Source organism: Pelecanus crispus, chromosome 20 (assembly GCF_030463565.1).
Source record: "Pelecanus crispus isolate bPelCri1 chromosome 20, bPelCri1.pri, whole genome shotgun sequence".
NCBI classification, from domain to species: Eukaryota; Metazoa; Chordata; class Aves; order Pelecaniformes; family Pelecanidae; genus Pelecanus; species Pelecanus crispus.
The window spans coordinates 3,655,719-3,679,431 of NC_134662.1; the positions used below are offsets into that span (position 1 = coordinate 3,655,719).

Below are 23,713 nucleotides of genomic sequence, written 5' to 3' on the forward strand. Positions count from 1 at the left end.
TGGACCGGGCGGCCGAGGGTTGCCAGGCAACGGGAAGATGCTTTTTCTGACCAAAACGGTAAATCAGCAGCCGGGTCGGGTGGGGTGGAGGACATGGCCCGGCAGGGCTGGGGCTGCCTGGGGGGGCACTTGGGGCTCCCCCAGACCCGACAGCACCCAAAAATCTGGAAAGGAGAACCAGCCGTTGCTGCCCCGCTTGGCCAAAAGCTGCCCCAGCCCCTGCTGAGGACCCCCGAGCGCCGGCTGGGGACAGCGCTCAGCCCTGGGACCCGCCTGCCCGGCTGGGGGATGGGGAAGGGACAGGGTGTCCTCCTGCGGTGACATCCCCGCTGGCCTCTTCCCTGGGAAACCCTCCCCAGGGAGCCCCGCCACACGCCCCGTATGAGATTGAGCCCCTAATTTGCCCTCTCCCTCCCTCGCCAGCCATCACGCACGCAGCTAAATGAGCTCCAGGCAATTTTCTCAGAAGTTGAGTCCTCGCATTGTGGGAACACAGGACTAAAAATAGCCGAGGTCTGTGTGCGCGTCTCGCCCAGGTGAATCTCGCTCTGGAGATGAGGGTAAAGGAGGCGGCAGCTGCCGCCGGCTCCTCCGCACCCAGCCATCCCCCCTCTCCGCCTCAGTTTCCCGCACCGATCGTGCCGCCCAAACGTGCGCCATGCCGTCCCCCGGCCAGAGAAACACCCGGGTGGGGGGAAGCTCCCAGGGCTCGTGCATCCCTCGGCGCGGGCATCGGCAGCGATGGGCAGAGCCGCCCTTGGCCTCGGGCTCTCGCCAACGCCTGCGCTTCATCTGGGCATCCTCCGTCCCGAGGGGCTGCGTCGTGGAGAGGGGACGCATCCCCCTGCTCCCCGCCGGCCACCGCCAGCGTCTTCCAATTCAGGGGCTGATCTCAGCCCAACCCCAGCCCTCCCGGGTCCAGCCCGGGGTGCAGAGAAGCAGCCGCATTCCCTTCCCACAACGACTCGATTACAAATTCAGAGTTACATCTTCCCCCACAAGACGCCCCTCTCCACCCCTCTGACTGCTTCCAGTACTTTGAGTGTTGAACACTTTCCAGGGATTTTTCGTGTGTTCACGCTGACCCCATCCACTCTAGTTCAGACTAACTTAATCAGCCTCATTTTATTGCTAACTGCTGTAGCTTTACACCTCTAGAAAAAGCACTACTTAAAATTATTGGCACCTGCCAAGCGCTCGCCACGCTGCTTTCTCTGCCCCTGTGGAGGCAGGAGGAGAGAGGGCGGATCTGTTTAGTGCTCCCAGCCTTTATTTCTACCAAAAATGACAAATTATTAGAATGGTGGAAATTAGAAAAATGGCATTTAGGTAACAGACGAACCTCCCTCTTTTCTTCAGTGGCATCTGGTTAAAAGCAGATTTGGAAATGGAAGGTGGGGAAAAAAAAAAAAAGAAACAGGATAATCTGCTGAACACAGCCAGCCAGGCGGGGGGGGGTCCCTGGAGGGGCAGGGGAGGGAAACAGTCCAGGGGAGACCCCGGGAGCAGCTCATCTGACGCCCACGTCGCCCACGCCACAGAGCACTTGGGAGATGCATCCCGGCGGCACCACGGCAGGGCAGAAACCATCGGGTTTGTTTTCGTGCCAAAGCGCTGCCAGAGCAGATCACCGCTGCCGTGTGGGAGCCGGCCTGAAGTGCCGGGCTTCGGAGGGCAGAAGGGCTGTGGAGCTCGGAGAGCGGCAGGGAGGGCTTCCACCCCTGCGCTGCTGTGGGGCCAGAGCTCAGCTGCGCCCCAAAGAGCCCCCCGAGGGGCTCCTGGAGCTCAGAGCCCCCCGGAAGGGCGGCCCAGGGCTGGGGGTGCTGGGCGCCCGGCCCCCCGGGAGGGCGGCCCAGGGCTGGGGGTGCTGGGCACCCAGCCCCCCGGGAGGGCAGCGCTCCAGCCCACGCAGCCCGCCGCAGACAGGGAGCGCAAAACCATCCGCACATCCTTAATCGCCAGCGCTGCGAGAAGGAGCGCAAGGGCCAGGCCGCGGGAGCCGGCGAGGAGGAGGAAGGAATCCTGCAGGAGCGTGGGAAGGGGCTCTCCCTCGCCGCAGCCCCGGCCCCGCGCAGGCGATGCCCTGGCTCAGCTCTGCCCCGCGTCCCCCCTGGGCAGGAACAGCCCCTTTCCCCACATCCCTTGCTCTCCCCAGAGATTTGCTCCCGCCTCGCCCCACGGCTGGTCGGCAGCGCTGGGGAAGAGCTTCTGAAGCGCTTTGAGCCCCTTGCAAGGCTGCCGGGAATGGGCAGCACCACGCGGAAGCGCAGTCACTGCTCCGTGGCTGGGCTGTGCCAGGGTCCCAGCTCTGCTCCCCCACCCCTCCACGCATGGGGAGCCAGCGGGGAAGGTAACAGGTCCGGGGGGATGCCGCAGCCACGGCGATGAAAAGCAAAGGGAACGCCTCAGGGAAACCAGGAGCCGGGGCACCACCTGCATCTGTTTTAGAAATGACTTTATTGCACTAAAAAGGGGAAGTCATCTGTAAACAAACATTCCATTCAGGTATTAATATTTTTTTTTTTTTCCACTCCAAAAATGCATCATTAAATCCAGCCACAGAAATATCAAAGCAGGAACAGTAGAAAAGAGCTACAGGGGAGGAAAGACCCAGCCAGGCCACAGCCCCGGCTCCCACGCCACCCTCCCGCCCGCCACCGGAGCAGGGCTGACAGCAGCACGTCCCGGGGCTCGGCAGACAGCCACACGCCACTGACTCCAGCAAGGCAGCCCCGGGACGGGGAGGGGGGGACAGCACAGGACCCCCAGGCCCCTGCGTCTGCCCCCAGGGCCAGCCCCCAGCCAAGGAGCAGCCCAGGGCCCTGCCCTCAGCATCCCCCTTCCCCAAACTCAAAGGCACACAAGTCTGCGGCGGGGGATGCGTCACCCCCCAACCCTCTCATAAAGCACCAAAATCTCTGCCCAGCTCCCGTTCCCCCTCCCCTCGCAGCCTGCTGGCTCCCCCCCACCCCCAGCAATGCCTGGGTCCCACCAGCCCCTTGCAGGCGCAGCACCCTGGGGACCGCAGCACCCCGGAGACCGCAGCACCCCGGGGACCGCAGCACCCCGGGGACCGCAGGGCGCTGGCGAGGGGTGCATGGGGCCGTCGGGCAGCAGCTGGCTGGGCAGGGTCCTGCTCCGGGTCTGCTCAGCGCAGGATGCTCGCCCCCAGCCCATCTCCCCATCCCACCCTCCCCAGAGGCCCCGCCTGCCCCCCTGGGTATTTGGGGGCCAGGAGTATCCCCCGTGTTGGCTCCTGGGAGAGCAGTGGGAAACCTCAGGTGGGAAATCCCCCGCGAAGGAGGGACGTGTCTGCTCCTTACATCCCGCACGGTTTGTATTCAGCCACAAGCTCAACAAACAGCCACAATCACCCCAAATCCCCCCAACATGCAAACACCACGCTACCAGAACCATGCCTCGCGTACCTGAAACATATTTACAGACAGAAGTAAAACACGCTGGGAAAGATCAGCCTCGGATATAAATAGCCAACACTGAAATCTGCCATCTGCTGCAAAGGACAAGGAAGGAACATCAACCGCCACCGACAGAGGTTAACACAGAGGGACACGTGTGTGCGTGTGTGTCCACGCATGCTGCAACAGGCAGGGACGGGAGCACTGCAAATTCTGCTCCCTTCCACAGAAACATGCAGAGCCTGATGCAATGGGTAACACCACACCAAACAACAACGAGGCGTCCGTTTTATCCACCCGCAGAAATGCCCCGGCTGGCATTTCCCCCGCTCCCGGTGCCTCCAGTCAGTCAACCGGGATGGCAGGGAGGGATGGGAAGGGGTGGGAGCACCCCACTCTGCCCCAAAGGGAAACTGCAGAGCCAGGCCAGTCCCTTCAGGGAGCCGGGTCCCGCTGGGCACGGGGACTTTGTGGCCCCACGGGAGACATCGCTCCCACCCGGTGGGTGCAGCCGCTCACAAGCCCCCCCCCCAGCGCCCACAGGTGAGGGAGGGCAGAGGGTGGGGGAGCCTCAGGCAGAGCCGGCCCCCGGCCCAGCCACACCGGGGGGCGTCCCCAGTGCCAGCCAGCGCTCAAGGACGGCTGCTCCTGTCACCTCGGCTTTTGTCAGCAAGCACGGCTGCTGCGACGCTGCCCGGGACCACCCATGTGCCCAGGGTGAAGCGTGCCGGGTTCCCCCCGTGGCAGTGCCAGCCCCCGGCATCTCCCTCCCACGGGCAGGGGACCGGCACAGGCAGCCCCCCAGATTTGGGCGAACTCAAAGCCCCTGAAGCTCTGTGAGCGTTTCCCCGCGGGGGGTCAGCAGCGGGGGGACGCTGCTGGGGTGAGCAGGGAGGGCATCCCGGGGGGCTGCGGGTGTTGGACCAAGCTGACTTGCACATCTGTGCAGTTCCGCAGGGATGGGAAGAGTCCGGGAAAGGCTCAAAACCCACAAACCTAACTCATCCCCCAGGGTCACCTCCCTTGGCCCGCTCTTGGGTCACCTCTGCAGTATTTTCTCTGCAGTTTCCAAGACTAGGAACTTGTCTTTTAAATTAAAGCTGAGATCGCTGCTATCACCTGACTCCAGGAGCTGGGGCTTTGAGAGAGGTGGCAGTAAGTATGCTACAGAGATCTACCCACCTCCAACCTTTGTGCTGGCCAGCTGGAGACCACGGGCACCAGGGAGGGAAGAGCCCAGCAGGTGACATCCATCCATCCTTCCCGGTGGAGACGGGGCCAGTGGCTCCCTGCTTCCCACTGGGCTCCAGGAGATGGAGCCCCGCGGAGGGAGCAGGGAGGGAGCCGAGGGGAGAAGCTACGGCTGCCGGCGCTGCCTGCCCCGCCGCGGGAGGGCTGGTGCTGGCAGAGCCCCACGGCAGGGCCGCCCCCGGGGACCCCCACGCTCTGCCACGGCCCTGTCCCTCTTCCGAGGAGCCCTTCCAAACCCTCCTCCAGCGAGGCTGGGGGACAGGGCCGGCCTCCCCCCCGTCACCCCGGCCCCACGGGCGGGCGGGCTCCCTCCGGGGCGGGCAGAAAGCACCTACAGGCAGGACAGGAGGGTGGTGAGCGGCAGCTCCTTCTCCCCCAGCAGCGTGTCCCGCTTAAGGCTGCTGCCCTTGTTGACCACCTTGAGCTTCAGGGACATCTTCCTGGCGTGGCCGGGGCCCAGCCCATCGAAGAAGAAGTCCTCGTTGAAGATGGGGTTGCGGCTGTTCTTGACGATGGTGCTGCGCTGCTTCTGCAGCTTCCCAGGGTTGAGGCACAGCGAGACGCAGCAGTTGATGCTGCGCAGGTCGACCAGGGCATCGTAGAGGTCCTCGGCGGAGACGAGCCGCACGCGCAGCCGGGCGTTGGAGGGGTCGTATTCGGCAGCCAGGCGCAGGCTCCCCCCCCGGCTGAGCCGCAGGCTGTGCTCCCGGTCGTGGCCCGGCGGCAGGTCCAGGGGCAGCAGGGCAGCGGGCGGCTGCCCCCCAGCCGGGGCGCTCCTGGTGCGGCGCTGGGCGCTGGGGCTGGTGTCGGCCGAGCTGTCGTCGGTGGAGAGGGAGCTGTTGCGGGCTACCGAGTGCTTCAGCTTGATGACCTTCGACTGGCTCTCCTGGCTGAAGATCTTCAGCAGGGAGACGGAGCGGGAGAGCAGCGGGGAGCCAAAAGGCGAGGACTCGGCCGAGGAGCACGTGTCGCTCTCACCGCCGCTGAAGTAGCGGCCGGGGTGCATGAGGGCTGCGCCCAGGTCGGCGGGCGCCCGGGGCCCGCTCTCGCCGTTGAGCTTGGCTCTGCGCTGGGCGCTGGGCGAGGTGGCTGGTGAGGGGCACAGGCTGCTGTGCTCGCTGTGGAAGAGCGACTCTTTGCGCCGCGTGTGGGGGCTCTCCACCAGCGTGGTGAAGCCGTAGGAGGTCTGCGCCTTGGGCACGTAGGGCAGCGACATGGCTGTCTGCGCCTGCGGGTCCACGTTGGTGCCGAAGCCCCCCTCAGCTGTCCAGTCCTCGGCGCTCTCGATCTGGATGATATGCCGGCCGGCGGCCCGCGGCCGGGGACGGCTGGACGGCCGGGGGCTGCGCGGGGGCTTGCGCCCAGCCAGGTCCTGCTCCGAGGCTGAGGGGCCCAGGGCGGGCGCCGCGGGGGGCTCGGGGCCCTCAGCCTCGGCGGGCGCCGCGCTCAGCTTGGGTGGGATGAAGAAGTCGGGGATCTTGTCGGGGGTGAGGACGTTGCTGTAGCGGGACCCCCGCGGGGACTCCTCCGGCCCCGCACCCCGGGCCCCGCCGTTCTCCGCCACGCCGCGCAGCCGCTCCAGGAGCCACATGTTGCCGCCGGGTGCGGGGCTGGAAGAGACCCGAGGGGTAACGCTGTCACCGGGGGCCGGGCAGCGGCAGGGGCAGACCGGAGCCGTCACCCCGGGGAGCAACCGGTCGCACCGAGAGACGGGGACCCGCCAGCCCGGGAGATCGGGGACAGGGATGGGAAGGAACTGGTCGCGCCGAGGGATACGGGGACCCGCCAGCCCGGGGGGGACGGGGACGGGGACAGGGATGGGAAGGAACCGGTCGCGCCGAGGGATATGGGGACCTGCCAGCCCGGGGGGGACGGGGACGGGGACGGGGACAGGGATGGGAAGGAACCGGTCGCGCCAAGGGATATGGGGACCCGCCAGCACGGGGGGGGACGGGGACAGGGATGGGAGGGAACCAGTCGCGCCGAGGGATATGGGGACCCGCCAGCACGGGGGGGGACGGGGACAGGGATGGGAGGGAACCGGTCGCGCCGAGAGACGGGGACCCGCCAGCCCGGGAGATCGGGGACAAGGGTGGGAAGGAACCGGTCGCGCCGAGAGACGGGGACCCGCCAGCCCGGGAGATCGGGGACAAGGGTGGGAAGGAACCGGTCGCGCCGAGGGATATGGGGACCCGCCAGCCCGGGAGATTGGGGACAGGGACGGGAAGGAACCGGTCGCGCCGAGGGATATGGGGACCCGCCAGCCCGGGGGGGACGGGGACAGGGACGGGAAGGAACCGGTCGCGCCGATGGGCACCGGGACCCGCCAGCCCGGGGGTGGGGGACGGGGAAGAACGGGCCGCGCCGGGGGACGGGGACCCGAGCGATGGGATGGGACGGGGCGGCCGCGCCGCGCCGCGATGCCCGGACCGACCGACCGACCGACGGACGGACGGACAGGCCGACCGGCGCCGTGGCGAGCGGGCCGTTACCGGGAGCCGCCGCACCTGGAGCGGAGCCGCCGCAGCCCGGGCGGGGCGGGCGCGGACGCGCTTTTATACGGCGGCGGCGGCCCCGCTCCTTCCCCGCGCCGCCGCCGTAATCCTCCGAGCGCGGCGCCCCCGCATTTCCCCGCGCCGCGCCGCGCCCCGCCGGAGCGGGACCGAGCCCGGGAGCGAGCCGGGCCCAGCGGCCCCGGGCTGCTGATGCTCGGGGAGGGGGGGTGCGGGGGCCCAGCCCCGGGACCCCCGGCTCACGGGAGCGCCGGGGCCGGGATGGGACGGGGAGCCCCGAGTCGGGAGCGGGACGGCAGCACCCCCGCACCCCCCCAGCGCCCTCGCGTCCTGAGCACGATCGGGGAGCGGGGCCGGCGGGACGGAGCTGTTCCCCCCCCCCGGGCGCTGCCCGCTCTCCCCTCCGAGCTCTTGAGCTCATCAAAGCGCTGAACAAAGCCAACAGCACTCCAAGGCGGCTCGGAGCTCAAGGACTCGCTGAGTGCATTAAGTGGTTTAATATCGTGGCTGGAGGAGCGGGGGGAGGCAGTGCCACCCGTCGCACGCTTCGCCGGCACCTGGCGGGGACAGCGCTGGGGCAGGATAAGGCCCAGGTGGTGCTGGGGGTACCGGGGCGGGGGGGCAAAGCAAAGCATCAGGAGGATCCACGGAGCATCCCTGCAGGCCCTGGTGCTGCGGCGGGGTGGGAGGGGGACCCGAGATCCAAAGCAGGGTGATCGACCTGAGACCCAAACCAGGGTGATCGGCCCGAGACCCAAACCAGGGTGATCGGCCCCAGCCCAGGTATCGCGTGGATTTGTAGCCTTGGGGACAGGGATGCACCGAGCAGGGTGGTGGCACGGCCGGGGCCAGTGGCTATTGCTCCCTCGCTGCTGCCCTGTGGATGCCATCAGGCTGCAGGGACGGCACCGTCATTCCACAGCGGTGCGGGGCTGGGAATAATCACCAGGAAGGAGAGCCCGGCTTGGTGAGCTCCTTCGGCAGCGGTTGCTGCAGCTGGGCAGAGACTGCGAGAGGTGGGAGGTCTCGGCTCCCTCTGCATCCTGACTCCGAGCTGATAAAAAGAGAAGGATAGCTGTGCCGAGCGAGGCCGAGGGCCAGTAGCCAGCTCTGCCAGCGACTCGGAAAGGTGGCAGGAGAAAAGGTCCCCAGGGCCTGGGGGAACAACCCTCCTCCCTCTCTGGAAGCGAATCGCCCTCCCCTCTCCCTGCAGCCCGGGGTTTCGCCACGTGCCCTCCGCCCGCTGTGCCCAGGCCTCTCCCAGCAGCGAGTGGGCGCTCCCTGGCAGGGCGAGCGCTCTGATTTATGGAGTTTTCTTGGCACGTTGCTCTGCCTGGCTGGGAGCAGCGGCTCTGACCAACTGCAGACCCTCAGCGGGAGCGGGCTCCTCGACACAGCTGCCCCTCACTGACCACGCGACTGGACTTGGGAAAAGCTGCTGGGACCCTCTGAACGGGGCGCGTGGGGAGCAGGAATCAGCCAGGACCTGGAGGGGTGTGGGCAGGGATGCCTCAGGGGCAGGAGTGGGGAAAGGGGATGGTGGTGTCCTGGCTGGACCCTGGGCTCTGCACTGCAGGGCGCCGAGTCCTGGGTTCCATGGTGGGGAAGAGAGCAGACAGAGCCCAGGAGAGGAGGACAAGGCTCCCAGGGAGGGGAAGCTGGTGAACAAAAGGCTGGTGGTTGCCTTTCCTCCACCCTGCACAACGCTGGGTAAACAAGGTGCACAAACGGTTGAGTTCCCTTGAGATAACGAGTGCTGGAGCTGGGCCGGCTCTGCCCACTCGGCTCAGGGCCAGCTGCCTCTGGGGCACGGAGGGCAGCAGGGTGCTGGGAGCCTGCGCTCAGCTTGCCTGCGCTCAGCTTGGGGCAGGGCTTCCAGCTCTGAGGCAGAAGAGGAGGTGCAGTGGTTGGGCAGAGATGCTGAGGTGCCGAATGCCCCGGTTCCTAACGAAGGGACGGCAGGAGAGACCCAGCGCTCGCAGCAGGAGCTGGCACGGGCGCTCGCATCTCCGGCACCTCAGGGACGTGGGCTGTGCCGGGAGCATCCCTTCCCAGCAGCGCAGGCAGGGGCTGCAGCCGGCCCCGCTGCCGGCACGGACTGCGCTGCCACAGCCACTGTGTGTGGCAGGAGCTGCCGGACCCACAACAGAAATGGGCAGAGAACGAGCGCTCGCAGGGCCAGCAGGAAAGAAGCTTTCCAGGGCCTCCTAAATGGGCTCTGGACCCTCGCTTGGCACCCAGCAGTGTGGAGCCGGGAGGAATGCCCCTCCTCGCCTGCCTCCCCCTCATCCAGGGCTCTCCATGGATCCGGGCAGCGTGGGATGCCAGGAGGGGAGAGCTCTCGGGGCTCCAGAGCTGCCTCCCCAGGCAGCCTGACAGGGAGCCAGGCAAGGGCTGGGCGAGACGGACAGAGCTCCCCTGTCCCCGAGGCGTGCGGCGCCTGGCAAGGCCTGGGCATGGCACCGCGGGCAGGCGATGCCTGGCTGGGGACAACGCCAGGGCTGGGGACAACGCCAGGGCTGGGGACACTGGCAGGGCTGGGGACAACGCCAGGGCTGGGGATGCTGGCAGGGCTGGGGACAACACCAGGGCTGGGGACAATGCCAGGGCTGGGGATGCTGGCAGGGCTGGGGATGCTGGCAGGGCTGGGGACAACACCAGGGCTGGGGATGCTGGCAGGGCTGGGGATGCTGACAGGGCTGGGGACACTGGCAGGGCTGGGGACAACACCAGGGCTGGGGACACTGGCAGGGCTGGGGACAATGCCAGGGCTGGGGATGCTGGCAGGGCTGGGGACACTGGCAGGGCTGGGGACAACGCCAGGGCTGGGGACACTGGCAGGGCTGGGGTTGCTGGCAAGGCTGGGGACAATGGCAGGGCTGGGGACAATGCCAGGGCTGGGGACACTGGCAGGGCTGGGGATGCTGGCAGGGCTGGGGATGCTGACAGGGCTGGGGACACTGGCAGGGCTGGGGACAACACCAGGGCTGGGGACACTGGCAGGGCTGGGGACAACGCCAGGGCTGGGGATGCTGGCAGGGCTGGGGACAACACCAGGGCTGGGGACAATGCCAGGGCTGGGGATGCTGGCAGGGCTGGGGATGCTGGCAGGGCTGGGGACAACACCAGGGCTGGGGATGCTGGCAGGGCTGGGGATGCTGACAGGGCTGGGGACACTGGCAGGGCTGGGGACAACACCAGGGCTGGGGACACTGGCAGGGCTGGGGACACTGGCAGGGCTGGGGATGCTGGCAGGGCTGGGGACACTGGCAGGGCTGGGGACAACGCCAGGGCTGGGGACACTGGCAGGGCTGGGGTTGCTGGCAAGGCTGGGGACAATGGCAGGGCTGGGGACAACGCCAGGGCTGGGGACACTGGCAGGGCTGGGGATGCTGGCAGGGCTGGGGACAATGCCAGGGCTGGGGATGCTGGCAGGGCTGGGGACACTGGCAGGGCTGGGGACAACGCCAGGGCTGGGGACACTGGCAGGGCTGGGGTTGCTGGCAAGGCTGGGGACAATGGCAGGGCTGGGGACAACGCCAGGGCTGGGGACACTGGCAGGGCTGGGGATGCTGGCAGGGCTGGGGATGCTGACAGGGCTGGGGACAACACCAGGGCTGGGGATGCTGGCAGGGCTGGGGATGCTGACAGGGCTGGGGACAACACCAGGGCTGGGGATGCTGGCAGGGCTGGGGATGCTGACAGGGCTGGGGACACTGGCAGGGCTGGGGACAACACCAGGGCTGGGGACACTGGCAGGGCTGGGGACAATGCCAGGGCTGGGGATGCTGGCAGGGCTGGGGACACTGGCAGGGCTGGGGACAACGCCAGGGCTGGGGACACTGGCAGGGCTGGGGTTGCTGGCAAGGCTGGGGACAATGGCAGGGCTGGGGACAACGCCAGGGCTGGGGACACTGGCAGGGCTGGGGATGCTGGCAGGGCTGGGGACAACACCAGGGCTGGGGACAATGCCAGGGCTGGGGATGCTGGCAGGGCTGGGGATGCTGACAGGGCTGGGGACAACACCAGGGCTGGGGATGCTGGCAGGGCTGGGGATGCTGACAGGGCTGGGGACACTGGCAGGGCTGGGGACAACACCAGGGCTGGGGACACTGGCAGGGCTGGGGACAATGCCAGGGCTGGGGATGCTGGCAGGGCTGGGGACACTGGCAGGGCTGGGGACAACGCCAGGGCTGGGGACACTGGCAGGGCTGGGGTTGCTGGCAAGGCTGGGGACAATGGCAGGGCTGGGGACAACGCCAGGGCTGGGGACACTGGCAGGGCTGGGGTTGCTGGCAAGGCTGGGGACAATGGCAGGGCTGGGGACAACGCCAGGGCTGGGGACACTGGCAGGGCTGGGGTTGCTGGCAAGGCTGGGGACAATGCCAGGGCTGGGGATGCGGCTGGTGGAGCCGGCAGCGTGCTACCACCTGCTGGAAGCTGGGAAGGAGAGAGCCCTGCGAGGCGAAGGGGCTGGCACCAGGATCCTGGATCCCAGGGCATGGGCTGAGCCCCTGCCGCAGCCCCTCCGGAGCAGGAGTGCTGCACACATCTCCTCTCCAGCTGGTTCGTTATTTCCATGAAACTTGCTGAGAGCAAATGTCAGAGATTCTTACCCCTCTCTGTCCAGGAAAACTGAACTGGGCAGTGTTTGTCGTCAGCACGTTTGGAGACAGAGGGACGGTTTGTCAGCGAGATCCCCAAGGCCCTGGGAGAGCAAGGAGGCCACGTCCCTCTGCAGTCGCTCTTCTGTGGCTTCCAAACATTCCCAAAACACCTCAGCCTCCCCAGCGCCACGTGGGCTGAAGGAGCGGCACTGAGAGGCGAGGCGCTCTCCCCTTCAGCCCGGCGTTAACTCTGGAGCCTACAGACTGCTGCTCCAAACACCCCAGCAGCCACCGGTGGTTTCAGCACGCATGCTGCTCTCCCTTTTGCTCCACCGTCCCCCAAGCCCAGCCTCCCATGGGCCCCTTCGCCCTCGCCCTCCCCCGGCCCCAGGCCCAGTGAGGACCAGTCCAGAGCGGAGCTGCACTGGGAGCGCGGAGCACGCAGAAAGAAATCCAATTTCAGATGGGAGCACTCCCTGGTGCTCTGACTGCATTATTCATGTCCGTACTTAACTCAATAAAGGCCTCGTATTCATTTTAATTGTTTTTTGCTTCAAGAACGCTGCTGTGCAGCTCCCAGCCTGCCTCCCCCTGCGGAGTCCTGCCCTCGTGCCGGGCGGCTGTGGGGCGCTGCCCCACAGCGGGACCCTCTTGAGGAGGGTCCCCGAGCCCCCACGCAGCGGCCCTGCAGCCCGGGGCAGGGGGGAGCAGAGCCCCCTGCATCCCATGGCCGTCAGCACCGCATGCCAGCCTCAACTAAAGCAGTTAAACCCCTAAAATAAATACCCGCCAGCCCTTCAGGCACCTCACGGCAGCATCGGGGGCCGAGGGGCCGCGGCAGAGCCAGCAGCAGGCGGTGAAAGGCGTGGGCTCGTTCGCCGGTGGCGAAAGAAGTCCGGGCTCTTGCGGCCTTTCCCTGCTTCTGCTATTGAGGGAACAGCGCAATTACCCTTGCAGACGCATTACTACATGACAAAAAATAGCAGCTGAGATGGAAGCGCTGCATCCCTGTAGGTATTCAACTATCAATGGAAAATTACACATTCATTACCGGGCTTTATTTAGGGGCTTATTTTATTCATTGACTCAGCCAGCACCCGGCAGCCCCGTCCCGGGAGGGGTGGTCCGCAGCGAGGGGCAGAGGGTGCTGGGGTGACCCTGCTCCCCAAGGTGGGTGCCAGGGTGCGGTGGCAGCACCGGGCACGCGGGGCAGAGCCAGGCAGGCCACCGGCACCCACCTAGGGCAGGGCGCCCAGAGGGGACCCAGCAGGACCCTGGAGCTGGCCGGTGCCGGGGCTGGTGCCGGAGCTGCTGGGAGGCTGCTGCCCACCCAGTGCCTGTGCCCCGCGGTTCACAGCCCAGCCACGCCGCCAGATTGGAAATCTTCCCACTGCCAGGCTCCAGCAGCTACTGGGGCAGCCCTTCTCCTGCCTCCGCTGATTCCAGCCAAGCGGCTTTTCTACCCGCCGGCCACGCTGCACAGCCGGGGCTCTCGCTCTGCCATGTTCGTTAGCGGGAGATGAACGGCAGCTTGGCTCCGGGCCGCTCGGTGCCAGCGCGGCGGCAGCAGGAGCCGGCAGGGCGGGGGGATGCGGGGTGCAGGGAGGAGGTGCCGTGCAGGACCAGCGCCCTGGGTGCTGCAACCCCCTCCGGAGCTGGGGGTGTGACCCACGTAAGGGGGACAGCGTGACCCAGGGGGGCTCGGGGGGGGCAGAGCCAAGTGTGATCGGCCAGGATGGGGCCAGCCGCCACCACCGACGTGGGAGCGGCCGGGAGCTGGTGGTGATGGAGACCCCAACCCTGCACCCTCTGCATCCCCGGCCCCGTCGAGCCCCCAAGCACAGGAGCTGGCAGGGGCAGCCCCATCCCAGCACCACGCCCGGGGACCGCACGAACAACCAGGGCGCCTTGCTCATTTCCACATTTAATTAATTAGAAACTTATTCCAAACCACGAACCCACGCCGAGCGCCAGACACGCTGGAAAAGGGGCCGTATACGCCGTAAAAACCTGCCGAAGCCCCGAGCCGGCCGGGGGGGTCCCCAGGGGCTGTGGGACACCTCTCCTCCCGGCAGCCCCGGCCTCACGAGCCAGCGCCGGTAGCTCGCCCCTGCCCTGCACCTTCCCCGCCGCAGCTTCATCCTGGCCCCAGCCTGGGGAGAGCTGCGGGGGCTCGGAGCCGCCGGGAGCCTCGCCTGGCAGCTGCTCCTGGGGAGAATCCAGCTGGAAATGTGGGAGCGACAGGGACATCCAGCAGCACCGGCCTCCAAGAGACATTTGTGCCCAGCTCCGTGGGTAGAGCCAAGCCGGGGGCTACAGCCCCCGCTGATGGGACACCCCAGGGACAGGGGCACCCCCTGAATGTCCTGGCAGAGAGGGGGGACCGAGGGAGCAGCAGTGCTGGGCAGGAGGCATGGCTCCGTGGGCAAGGGGCTGGTCCCCTGGCTGCTCCTCACATACCTACGCACGCACGCACACGGATGCACACGCACACGGATACGCCCACACACACGCCTGCGCACGCCAAGCCTGCTCACCCCATCCCACCCAGGGAGCCCAGCGACGAGGCTCCTGGCACCAGCCCCGACGCCATTTGCTCCATCATTGTCCAGACACCAATTCCGTGTGCCGGGATGGAGCCGGTGCTGGGGGCCGCGGCGCCGGGCAGCGGGGGCCAGTGGTACCAGCAGCTCAACCAGCCCCGCACAGGCAGGGCTGCCGGGCAGGAGGGGGACAGGGCAGCCCCACAGCGATGCCCACCCAGGCCCCTTCCCATCGCTGGGGCGAGCTGGGGGCAGCCCCAGGCAGGAGCGGGCAGCGCTGCCTGAGCCGCGTTCGGGCCCCGTCCCTCTCGGCGAGGCTGCCTGCCGGCTCCCACCCCGGCAGCATTTCACCTCCACACGCGGAATAAACATCTTCGTGTCCAGCTGGGCAAGGGGCCCCATGCGGATGATGGAGGGGAGGCAGCGGAGGGGGGTTTGGGGCCAGTGACTGCGAGGCCCCGCCGGGGAGGGGGATAGGGAGCCCAACTTTGGGGTGTGAGGGGCTTTGCCTCCCCCAGAGGCCAGGCACAACCAGAGGAGGGGAGTGGAGGGGCTCTGGCTTTGCCCTGGGGCTGGGGCGAGTCCGGTGCCAGGGGAGCGGGTCGGGGGCTCACGTACCCCCTCAGCATCACTGCTTCCTCCGGACAACCTGGCGCAGGTGCAACTCGCTCTCCGCAGCCACGATGGGCTGCTCGTTCTGCTGGTGGTGGCTGATGAGGTGGCTGATGCTCTCGAACAGCACGTCCTTGGTCCTCACCTGGGGGCACAGCGGTCCTGAACCCGGGAGAGCTGCCTCCCGCACAGGGCTCCTGTGCAAACCCCCCGGCGCTTGCCCACCCTCATGGACATCTCCCCCAGCATCCCTTCCCACCCTGCCCTTACCCCCGTCCCCCACCCCGCGCCCTGCCCTTACCACGCCCTCGGGATCCACCAGCAGTAGGTGCTTGGGCTGCCCGCTGTGCATGCCGGTCAGCACGTACTGCCCCGGGTTGGTGAGGCTGTCCCGCACCAGGAAGTCCCCGTCTGTCTGCAGGAGCCTCTCGGCGTCCCGCCGGCTCATCTTCCCGTGGTACCACGGCTCCCGTCTGAGCTGCTCCTCCGTGGGGGCGATGGGGGCTTTCCGCGTAGGGGGGCTCGGCCACTGGTCCTCAATGGGGGGACTGGTGCAGCCCCCAGCAATGCACTCGTGGAGCTTCAGGGCATCCTCGAACGGCCCTGCGGGAGCCAGGGAATGTGGGGCATCACCCGCCGGGGCACGAAGCACGGCTGGGGCACGGTGGGGACAGGGACAGGGCTGAGCGGTGGCAGCAGGACTTGGGGTTACGGCTGGACCCACCTCCAGGCCAGACCCTGCTGCGCCTGCGCCCAGGCACGGAGGGGACGGTGCCCCCCTGCACCGGCACGGCTGCCCCATCCATGGGGCCAGGCAGGGTGGGCGGACAGGGTGCCCACCCCCAGCCCTGCCCCAAGCACGGCCCTGCTGCCCCAGCAAGGGCGGGCGAGGATGGGGCCCTGGCTCATGGCCACCCAGCCCCCAGCACGGCACTGCTCCTGGCTCTGCCAGCGCGGGCACCGCCGGGGCTGCGGCACACGGCTGGGCAGCCCGCCGGCACGGCTCAGCCCCTCTGTAGCGAGTTCTGTGCCAGACCCCCAGCCCGGTGGCTTACTCATATCAAAGAGGTCCTTTTTGGGGCTCTCCTCCGGCACCCCGCGAGCTGCTGCCTCCGGCTCCCAGGCATCCAGGCTCTGCGTGTTCACGTACATGTGCTCCTCGTAGTCCCATGGCCCCAGGGGGTGGCTGTCTGCCTGCAGGTACCCGTCGCAGGACTGGCCTGCGAGGACCGGGTATCACCGCCAGCCCGGGCAGGGCAGAACTGTGGGGACCCCCGCGCACGGTCCCCGGGGTCCCCGCTGCGGTGGTACCTACCCTGGCTCTCCAGGTCCCAGGGTGGCCCCGGCTGGCTGCTCTGATCTCGCCTGGCTGCAAACCCACCCTGGGGAGAGGAGACAGCGAGGGTGTCGGGGGTACCTGCCTGGGACCCCCGCAGCAGGGCTGGCAGTGGTCCCAGGGGCTCACCTGGCTGGGGGAGCCGGAGCTGGAGGGCTGAGTGCGGACGTGGCCCAGGATCGTGCCGTGCCGGAGCCGGGAATCGATCAGCCCCCCTGGGGGCGGCTCTTTCCCCGGGATGCTGTTGTAGTAATCGTGCTCGGCTGCCTCCTCATCCTCCCCCCAGGCTGACTCGTCTGCACCCAGCACCCTGCAGCAGGGACAGCGAGCTGGGGACACCCTGCCCGGGTCAGAGCCCTCCCCTGGGGGCTCCCAGAGCGACCCCCAGCCAGGGCATGTGTCCGGGACAGGAGGTGCGGGGGCTGCGGCGGGACCCCCCCGCCTCCCTACCTGTCTGGGGGTGCCACCACCTTGGGGGGGCTGTGCAGGTACTGCTTGAAGCGCAGCTCGAAGGCCTGTCCCACCGTGCTGATGACGCTCTGCGCCAGCCCCTCGCAACACTCCAGGATGTGGCAGGCTGCGGACAGACAGACGGATGGCTCGAGTGTTTTCCCCGCGCTCTCATCACCCCTCTGGGACCACCCTGAGCTGCCCCTCGTGCCCCCTACGAGGGATCCCCTCCTCCAGCCTTCATCCCCCAGCGCATCCCTCCTCTTCCGCAGAGCTCCTGGGTGCGGGAGCCAGCATCACCTCTCTGGTTGATGGGGTCCTTGGCGACGTAGGCGACGTAGTCCGTGGTGTCCTGGGGACAGAGGGGGAGCTCAGGGCCCGCGTCCCGCTGCCGTGCAGGGAGCAGGACTGGGACCGCCGGAGCGAGGGGACAGGCTCGGCCCCAGCCCCGTGTCCTGCCCCAGGACCAGGCTGCCCCCCAATTCGGCTCAGCCATAGCATGGGCAGCCCCCGTCCCCGCTGCCCCCGGGGGACCGCAGCCAGGGGAGGGCTGGGGCGTGCGTGCCTCACCGTGTCCCCGCCGGAGGCGAAGGAGATGGATTGCATGTGGTGGTTGGCGATGATCTGCAGGGGAGACAGGGCCCGTGAGGGGGTCAGCGTGGGGGCCGCCAGCCCCCCAGCTCGCGGTGGGAGGTGGCGGGTGGCAGGGCCACCCCCGGGGATGGCTCTCACCTGGCGCGTGGTGGGGATCATGAGGTTCAGCCCATCGACGGAGATGTTGACAGCGATGCTCATGCCAGCAAAGCGGAGGTTGCTCTTGCCCAGGATGGAGAAGAGGGCTTTGTTGGGAGCCTGACAGGGGGAGAGGAGCGGGAGGGCGATGCAGCCCCCCAGGACCAGGTTTCCTGGGGTGAAGGAGGCAAAGAGGGTCTCCCGAGAGACCCCAGGCTCTGCCCCATGAACTGGGCAGGCACCCCCAGCACCCTGTCCCATCTCCCCCCGGGAAGGAGCCCAGGGAGGGACCGCCTGGGTGCAAACTCACCTTCTTCTTCCAGATGCCCTTCACGCCCGGCACCGCCTCGTACAGTCTGTTGATGGCTTCCCTGCAAGCCACAGCCCCCAGCCAGGTTACTGCTGCAGACCCCCGGCCCCTTCCTGGCCACTTCCCTGCCCACGGCTCCGCGGGCTCTGGGGGCATCAGACCCCGCAGCCCCAGGCGCTGCAGCGTCCCCACGGCGCTGCCCCACGTCACGGGCCCGTGGTACGTAAGCCCGGCCGGCGCCACCTCCCTTCTCCTCTTTCCACCCACTGATCCGCGGCAGTGCCCTTCGTCCACGTCCCCACGTGCGGGGTGGATCCCGCAGGGCAGGGACCTCCAGACCCTGGCCCCGTGCCCCCCCGTCTCCATGGGGTCCCGGGGAGGGGGAGCACCCGGGGCTGCCGGGGGGCTCCGGGTGGCAGCGGGATGCGGGAGAGCGGGACCGCGGGGCCATACCTGGTGACCTGCGTCCGGGTGTTGAAGTCGAGGGACCTCATGGAGCGCAGCACCTCGATGCACCCCATGTACTGCGGCGGGGGGACACGGGCAGAGCAGCCTCCTCCGGCCACCGCCGCCGCCAGCCCAGGGCAGGCGATGGAGAAGAGAGGAGGGGAGGAGCCGGGTGTCCGTGAGAAGGGCCCCTTCGATGCCAGCGCCGGGGCTCTCACCCCGACACCCTTTCACCCTCCACCCCAAAATTCCCCGTCGCACGCCGCGCTGAGACCCGACAAACTCATCTGCGTGCTACGGCTTGTGCCGCCCTCGTAGGGGCTGGCTGCTGCCGGGTCCTGGGGCTGCTTCCCCGGCACAAAAAGCCCCCCCGGCCCCCGGCCTCCGCCAGGCTGGTTCAGGAGGCTGCGCCCACCCTCCAAGATGTGCCAAGCGATGCGGGCAGCGTAACGGGGCTGCCCGTGACGGGGCGAAGGGGCCTGGGGGTGGCTGCCCAGGACACCCTCCGGGCTGGATCCCCGCCACGGCCCCTTGGCCGCAGTCACGGCCCTGTGGGCTCCCACGACGCCCGTCCCAGCAGGTCCCACGGGACGTGGCAGAGCCGGCCCTGGGGCAGCCGGGGAGCGGGGAACCCGAAGCGGGGCGGGGGGCTCAGCCCGCAGCGCTCGGGCGGAGCGGGCAGACCCACCGAGCCCCGGCCCGGTGGCGATGGGGCTCCCGGCCGCCCGCCGCCACGGACACGCGTGGGGCCGGGGGGGGGGGACACGGGGACTTACCCGGACGATGTAGGAGACGCCGGGCCCCAGCACCCGCTCGTCGGGGTGCAGCCAGCCCTGCGCCGGTTTGCGGATGAAGCTGCCCTTTCGGCTCCACTCCTCCCCGCCCGGCCGGGCCGCCTCCGCCCGCGCCGCCCGCCCCGCCGCCGCCGCCGCCCCCCGCGCCCGCCCGCCGGCCGGTAACGAGCAGGGCGCGGCGCAGAGCGGCTCGCAGGCGCCCAGCACGGCGGCCAGCGCCGAGGGGGTCCCCGCGGCCCCGCTCCCCCCCGCTCGGGTCGTTGCGGAGAGCTCCCGGCCGGCACCGGCGGGGCCGCGGCCGAGGAAACCGGCGGGGCCCGGGAACTTCCACTGCGGCATCCGCGGCAGCAGCGCGCAGAAGGTGGTGCCGGGCTCGGGCTCCTCGCCCGCCGCGGGGCAGGGAGCGGGGGTCGGCGACGGCATGGAGGCGGTCAGCGGCTCGTCGCGGAAGCGGTCATACTTGGGCTCCGGGAGCATGCCCGGGGCCGCGCTCCGCTCCGCTCCGCTCCGCCGCCACCGCTCCGTTCCGCTCCGTTCCGCTCCGCCGCCGCCGCGCCGGCTCCCGCCCCCCGCCCGCTCCCCCGGGGCCGCGCCGCGCTGATGTCATGGTGCGAGCGCTCCGGCCCCGCCGGCGCGGCCCCCGCCCCCCGGCCCTTCCGCACCCGCGGCCGCCCCGGGCCCCCCGAGCATCTCCTGGCCGCCCCAGCATCTCCGGGCCCCCCGGCATCCCCCGGCTGCCCGGCCCCCCCAGCATCCCCGGGCCCCCCAAGCATCTCCTGGACCCCCCAAGCATCCCCTGGCCCCCCCAGCATCCCCGGACCCCCCAAGCATCTCCTGGTCCACCCAGCATCTCCGGGCCCGCCGGCATCCCCCGGCTGCCCGGCCCCCCGCAGCATCCCCGAGCCTCCCAAGCATCTCCTGGCCCCCCCAGCATCCCCGGGCCGCCCAGCATCCCCCGGCTGCCCAGCCCCCCCAGCATCCCCGGATCCCCCAAGCATCTCCTGGCCCCCCCAGCATCCCCAGACCCCCCAAGCATCTCCTGGCCACCCCAGAATCTCCGGGCCCCCCAGCATCCCCCGGCTGCCCAGCCCCCCCCAGCATCCCCAGACCCCCCAAGCATCTCCTGGCCACCCCAGAATCTCTGGGCCCCGCAGCATCCCCCGGCTGCCCAGCCCCCCCAGCATCCCCGGACCCCCCAAGCGTCTCCTGGCCCCCCCAGCATCCCCGGACCCCCCAAGCATCTCCTGGCCCCCCCAGCATCCCTGGATCCCCCAAGCATCTCCTGGCCGCCCCAGAATCTCCGGGCCCCCCAGCATCCCCCGGCTGCCCAGCCCTCGCAGCATCCCTGGGCCCCCAGCATCCCCCAGCATCCCCCGGCTGCTCACCCCACCCTGGCCCCCCAAGCATTTCCCGGCTGCCCCAGCATCCCCAGGCCCCCCCAGCATCCCCCGGCCACCCCAGCATCCCCAGGCCACCCTGTCATCCCTGGGCCCCCCAGCATCCCCTGGCTTCCCAGGCCCCCGGGCCCCCAGCATCCCTGGGCCCCCCAGCATCCCCCGGCCGCCCCAGCATCTCCCGGCTGCCCGCCCCCCCCGGCTCCCCAGCATGTCCGGCCGCCGGAGGATCCTTGGTCCCCCCAGGCTGTCCCAGCATCCCCCGGCCACCTGTCCCCCCCGGGCCCCCCAGCATTTCCCAGCCACCCCAGCATCCCCAGCTGCCTGGCCCCGCCAGTCCCCTCAGCATCCTCAGGCCACCTCTCACCCCCCCAGCATCCCTGCCCCCCCCAGCATCTCCTGGCTGCCCGGCTCCCCCCAGGCCTCCCCAGCATCCTCAGGCCGCCCCCCCCCCCCAGTCACCCCAGCATCCCCCGGCCTCCCCAGCATCCTCAGGCCACCTCTCACCCCCCCCAGTCACCCCAGCATCCCCCGGCCCCCCCAGCATCCTCAGGCCACCTCTCACCCCCCCCAGCATCCCCCAGCATCCCCAGCCACCCTGTGCCCCCAAGGCTGTGCCCCCCCCCCGAGTCACCAGCGGGGGCTGCAGGGAGGTGGTGGTGGGAAGCACGGAACGGGCAGGCATGGTCCCGACATTTGGGGACAGCGGGGGACGAGGCCAGCCGGAATTCTCGGCCCAGCCTGGGGCACCTGTGACCTCTGGGCACAGCTCTGCAGCCCCCACACCTGCTTGCCCCCCCCCACCCCTGTGTGCCCCTGCAACCACAGCCCGTGGGGAGGGAGCCGCTCGCACTCTGCCCCGCACCCTGGTCCAAACCCACTCGCTGTGGCCCACGGTTGAGCCGGAGGCCCCTGGGCTCGCCCCAGCCCTGCGGGTTCCCAGCTTTGCTGCGGGTGCTGCAGGGTTAACGGGCTGGGGGGGCAGTGGAGCAGGAGAGGGCTACCGCCTTCCCCCGGGAGCCGTAAGGCTGATGCACCGGCTGTTCACCGCTCACATTTTGCAATTAGCTGGAGTGGTGAGCAGGCAGCCTCTGGAAGGGGTCAGCTGCCCCCAGCTGCTGCCCTCACCCACAACGGGGACATTTTCTGCCTTTTCCACATCTTCATGGTCGAGAATGGCTCGCAGGGAGCCCCGGGGCTGGCTGGGAGGCGGGGGTGTGGGAGGCTCTGCCAGGCTTCGCTGCACAACGGGGCTGCGCTATTTCTGTGCCTCCCAGCCCAGTGGTCTTGTTCGCTCTGATTTCATTCTGCCTCCAAAGCCAGGTCTGGCTCATGCTTGTTTATATCTGTCTGGAGGGCTCAGGCAGTAAAAAGCACAATCATTTTCTTGCTTCTCTGCCAGTATCTGCAGCAAGCAGGGAAAAAAAAAACCCCAACCTTAAAAGGACTTTCTGACCTCAATCAAGTAACTTGCCCTTCCTGCAGCCCTGGGGCTGCTGCTTTTTTCCAGTGGTTTAAAGGACTCAGCCCTCCTGTCAAGCCTGGCACCAACCCACAGCATCCCGCTCACTGCAGGGCTCGGAGAGGGGCTGGGCCGTGCGTGTCCCCCCCGGCTGCGAGATGGGCGCTGAGCTGGTGCGGACAGAGCCGGGGAGTCCCGCCGGGTTTTCCTGCCGGTGCCGGGGGTGGCAGGAGCCGAGCTCAGGCGGAGGGTGCGAGCCCCGTCCCTGCAAGGCAACGGGGCGATGCTCCAGCACAACTCACACCAGCTGCCCAGCGCAGCCCTGGCAGAGCTGGGGACCAAGCCTGGAGTTGCCGCTTCCTTTCGAGTTCAGCCTCTGCCCTGGCATTTCCAGGGCTTTGCCATGGATGCCGACTCCCCAGCCCTAGCCGGGCTCCTGGCAGGCTGGGCGCAGAGAGGCGAGGAGCCGCGGGGCGAGGGGGCCCACAGCCGAAACCCACCCCGGGGCCCAGAGCGGGGCCTGCAGCTGCTCTGCCGTGCTGGGGCCCTGGGGACCCTTGCCTTTCCCCAGCCCTCCATCGCCAAAGTCATCGTAACGCCTGGGCTCTGTCCCGGCGGTGCCGGCATCACAGGCTCTTTGCAGAGCGGACGCGCTTGGCTTCAGCTGCCCGAGGAGTCTCCTTGACCGGGTGGAAACCACCCGGCTCCCCTGCCTGCGGCAGCGATGCTGCTGCGGCCGCGCAGGCGGGTGGGAGCTCTGCCCCCACGCCAACCGGCACAAACAAAACCGGAGCCTCCCCGGAGGCCGACCGTGCCCTGGGCAACGCGCGGCCGCCTTTGTCTTGCCTTCTCCTCGCTGTCTCCTGCTCCCTGGCAGGTGATGGGGTGAAAGCCAGTAATTGCTCTAAGTGCGATCAATAAATCAAGGTAATAGAATTACATTTGCTGTTGCCATATTAGGAACCGCTTCTCTTGCTCTCTCCTCTCTCCGCCCTCCCTGGTTTTGTTTTAAACCTCCGCAGAGCACTGGAATGAGTCGGGCTCCTCTGCGCTCTCGAGGTGGCTCCAGTGGGGCCATGGCTCCCTGCCCGGCGCGGGTGGCTCTGGGTGCACGTTCCCAAGGGCTGGGGGTTGGCCTGAGGGAAGACGCCAGGTCCCCATGGAGGTCACAGGCATTTTACCCCATGCCATGTGCATTGCACTCTGGGGACCGTGGGCATCCCGTGGCGTGGGGACGGGACCGGGCACCCCGTGGCGTGGGGATGGGAGCAAAGCCGGGCGTTCGCCTGCAGCCCAGGGGAGCTGGAGCTGCTCTCCTCTCCTCTGCAAGTCCCTGGAGGCCGGGGGATTATTTTTGTCTCGTTTGCAGCTGGTCTCAGGCTCTGGAGAGTTAGCTTCACATCAAGGGCTCTCCCCCGGCTGCTTTTAATCGTTACTCAAAGGAAAGCCTCCGTGAATAAGGGCTGGATCGCAGCCTCGGGCACTCCGTGGGCAGGGGGAGCCCCATGGCATCTCATCACCCCATCTGCAGGGCAGCGTCCTGCCCCACCACGAGGTCCCTCCAGGCTCTCACCCCCGTCGCTGCCACACGCGCGCATGCTGGTCAGCAACCCCACGGCGCCCGGACCGAGCGATGCTGCTGGGGCGGCCAACTGGAGCGGGGAGGGGTGAGCAGGGCTGACCCTGCCCTGCCACTCTGCGGTGGCACCGATTTGCATAACTTATTTAAACTGTGCCTAATTAATCTCCTTACACCTCTGGCACTGCTTTAGGGGAATCGACATGAAGTGCTCTCCAATGCGTGAAGGGTGAATTAGGGGAAGGGAACGCGTGCGTGCACAAC

The 23,713-nt window shown here is 68.6% G+C and overlaps 2 protein-coding genes across 2 annotated transcripts; both read right to left on the reverse strand.

Annotated features, from left to right (window-relative positions):
* Nucleotides 1-5,001: 5,001 nt before the first annotated feature.
* Nucleotides 5,002-6,261, reverse strand: C2CD4C (C2 calcium dependent domain containing 4C). Its single transcript, XM_075723717.1, has one exon. The coding sequence runs from the start codon at nt 6,259-6,261 to the stop codon at nt 5,002-5,004; it is 1,260 nt and encodes a 419-aa protein (XP_075579832.1).
* Nucleotides 6,262-14,961: 8,700 nt separating this feature from the next.
* On the reverse strand, nt 14,962-19,621 carry SHC2 (SHC adaptor protein 2). Its single transcript, XM_075723687.1, is given in 13 exon segments — nt 14,962-15,090; nt 15,247-15,548; nt 16,001-16,165; nt 16,261-16,327; nt 16,411-16,591; nt 16,732-16,858; nt 17,032-17,083; nt 17,302-17,355; nt 17,464-17,583; nt 17,774-17,834; nt 18,227-18,297; nt 18,997-19,503; nt 19,505-19,621. Coding segments are annotated over 13 exon segments (1,953 nt in total).
* Between the last annotated feature and the right edge of the window lie 4,092 nt (nt 19,622-23,713).

Bases quoted from the DNA above. Each gene is read 5' to 3' on its own strand.
- C2CD4C (XM_075723717.1), bottom strand. From the start codon at position 6,261: ATGTGGCTCCTGGAGCGGCTGCGCGGCGTGGCGGAGAACGGCGGGGCC.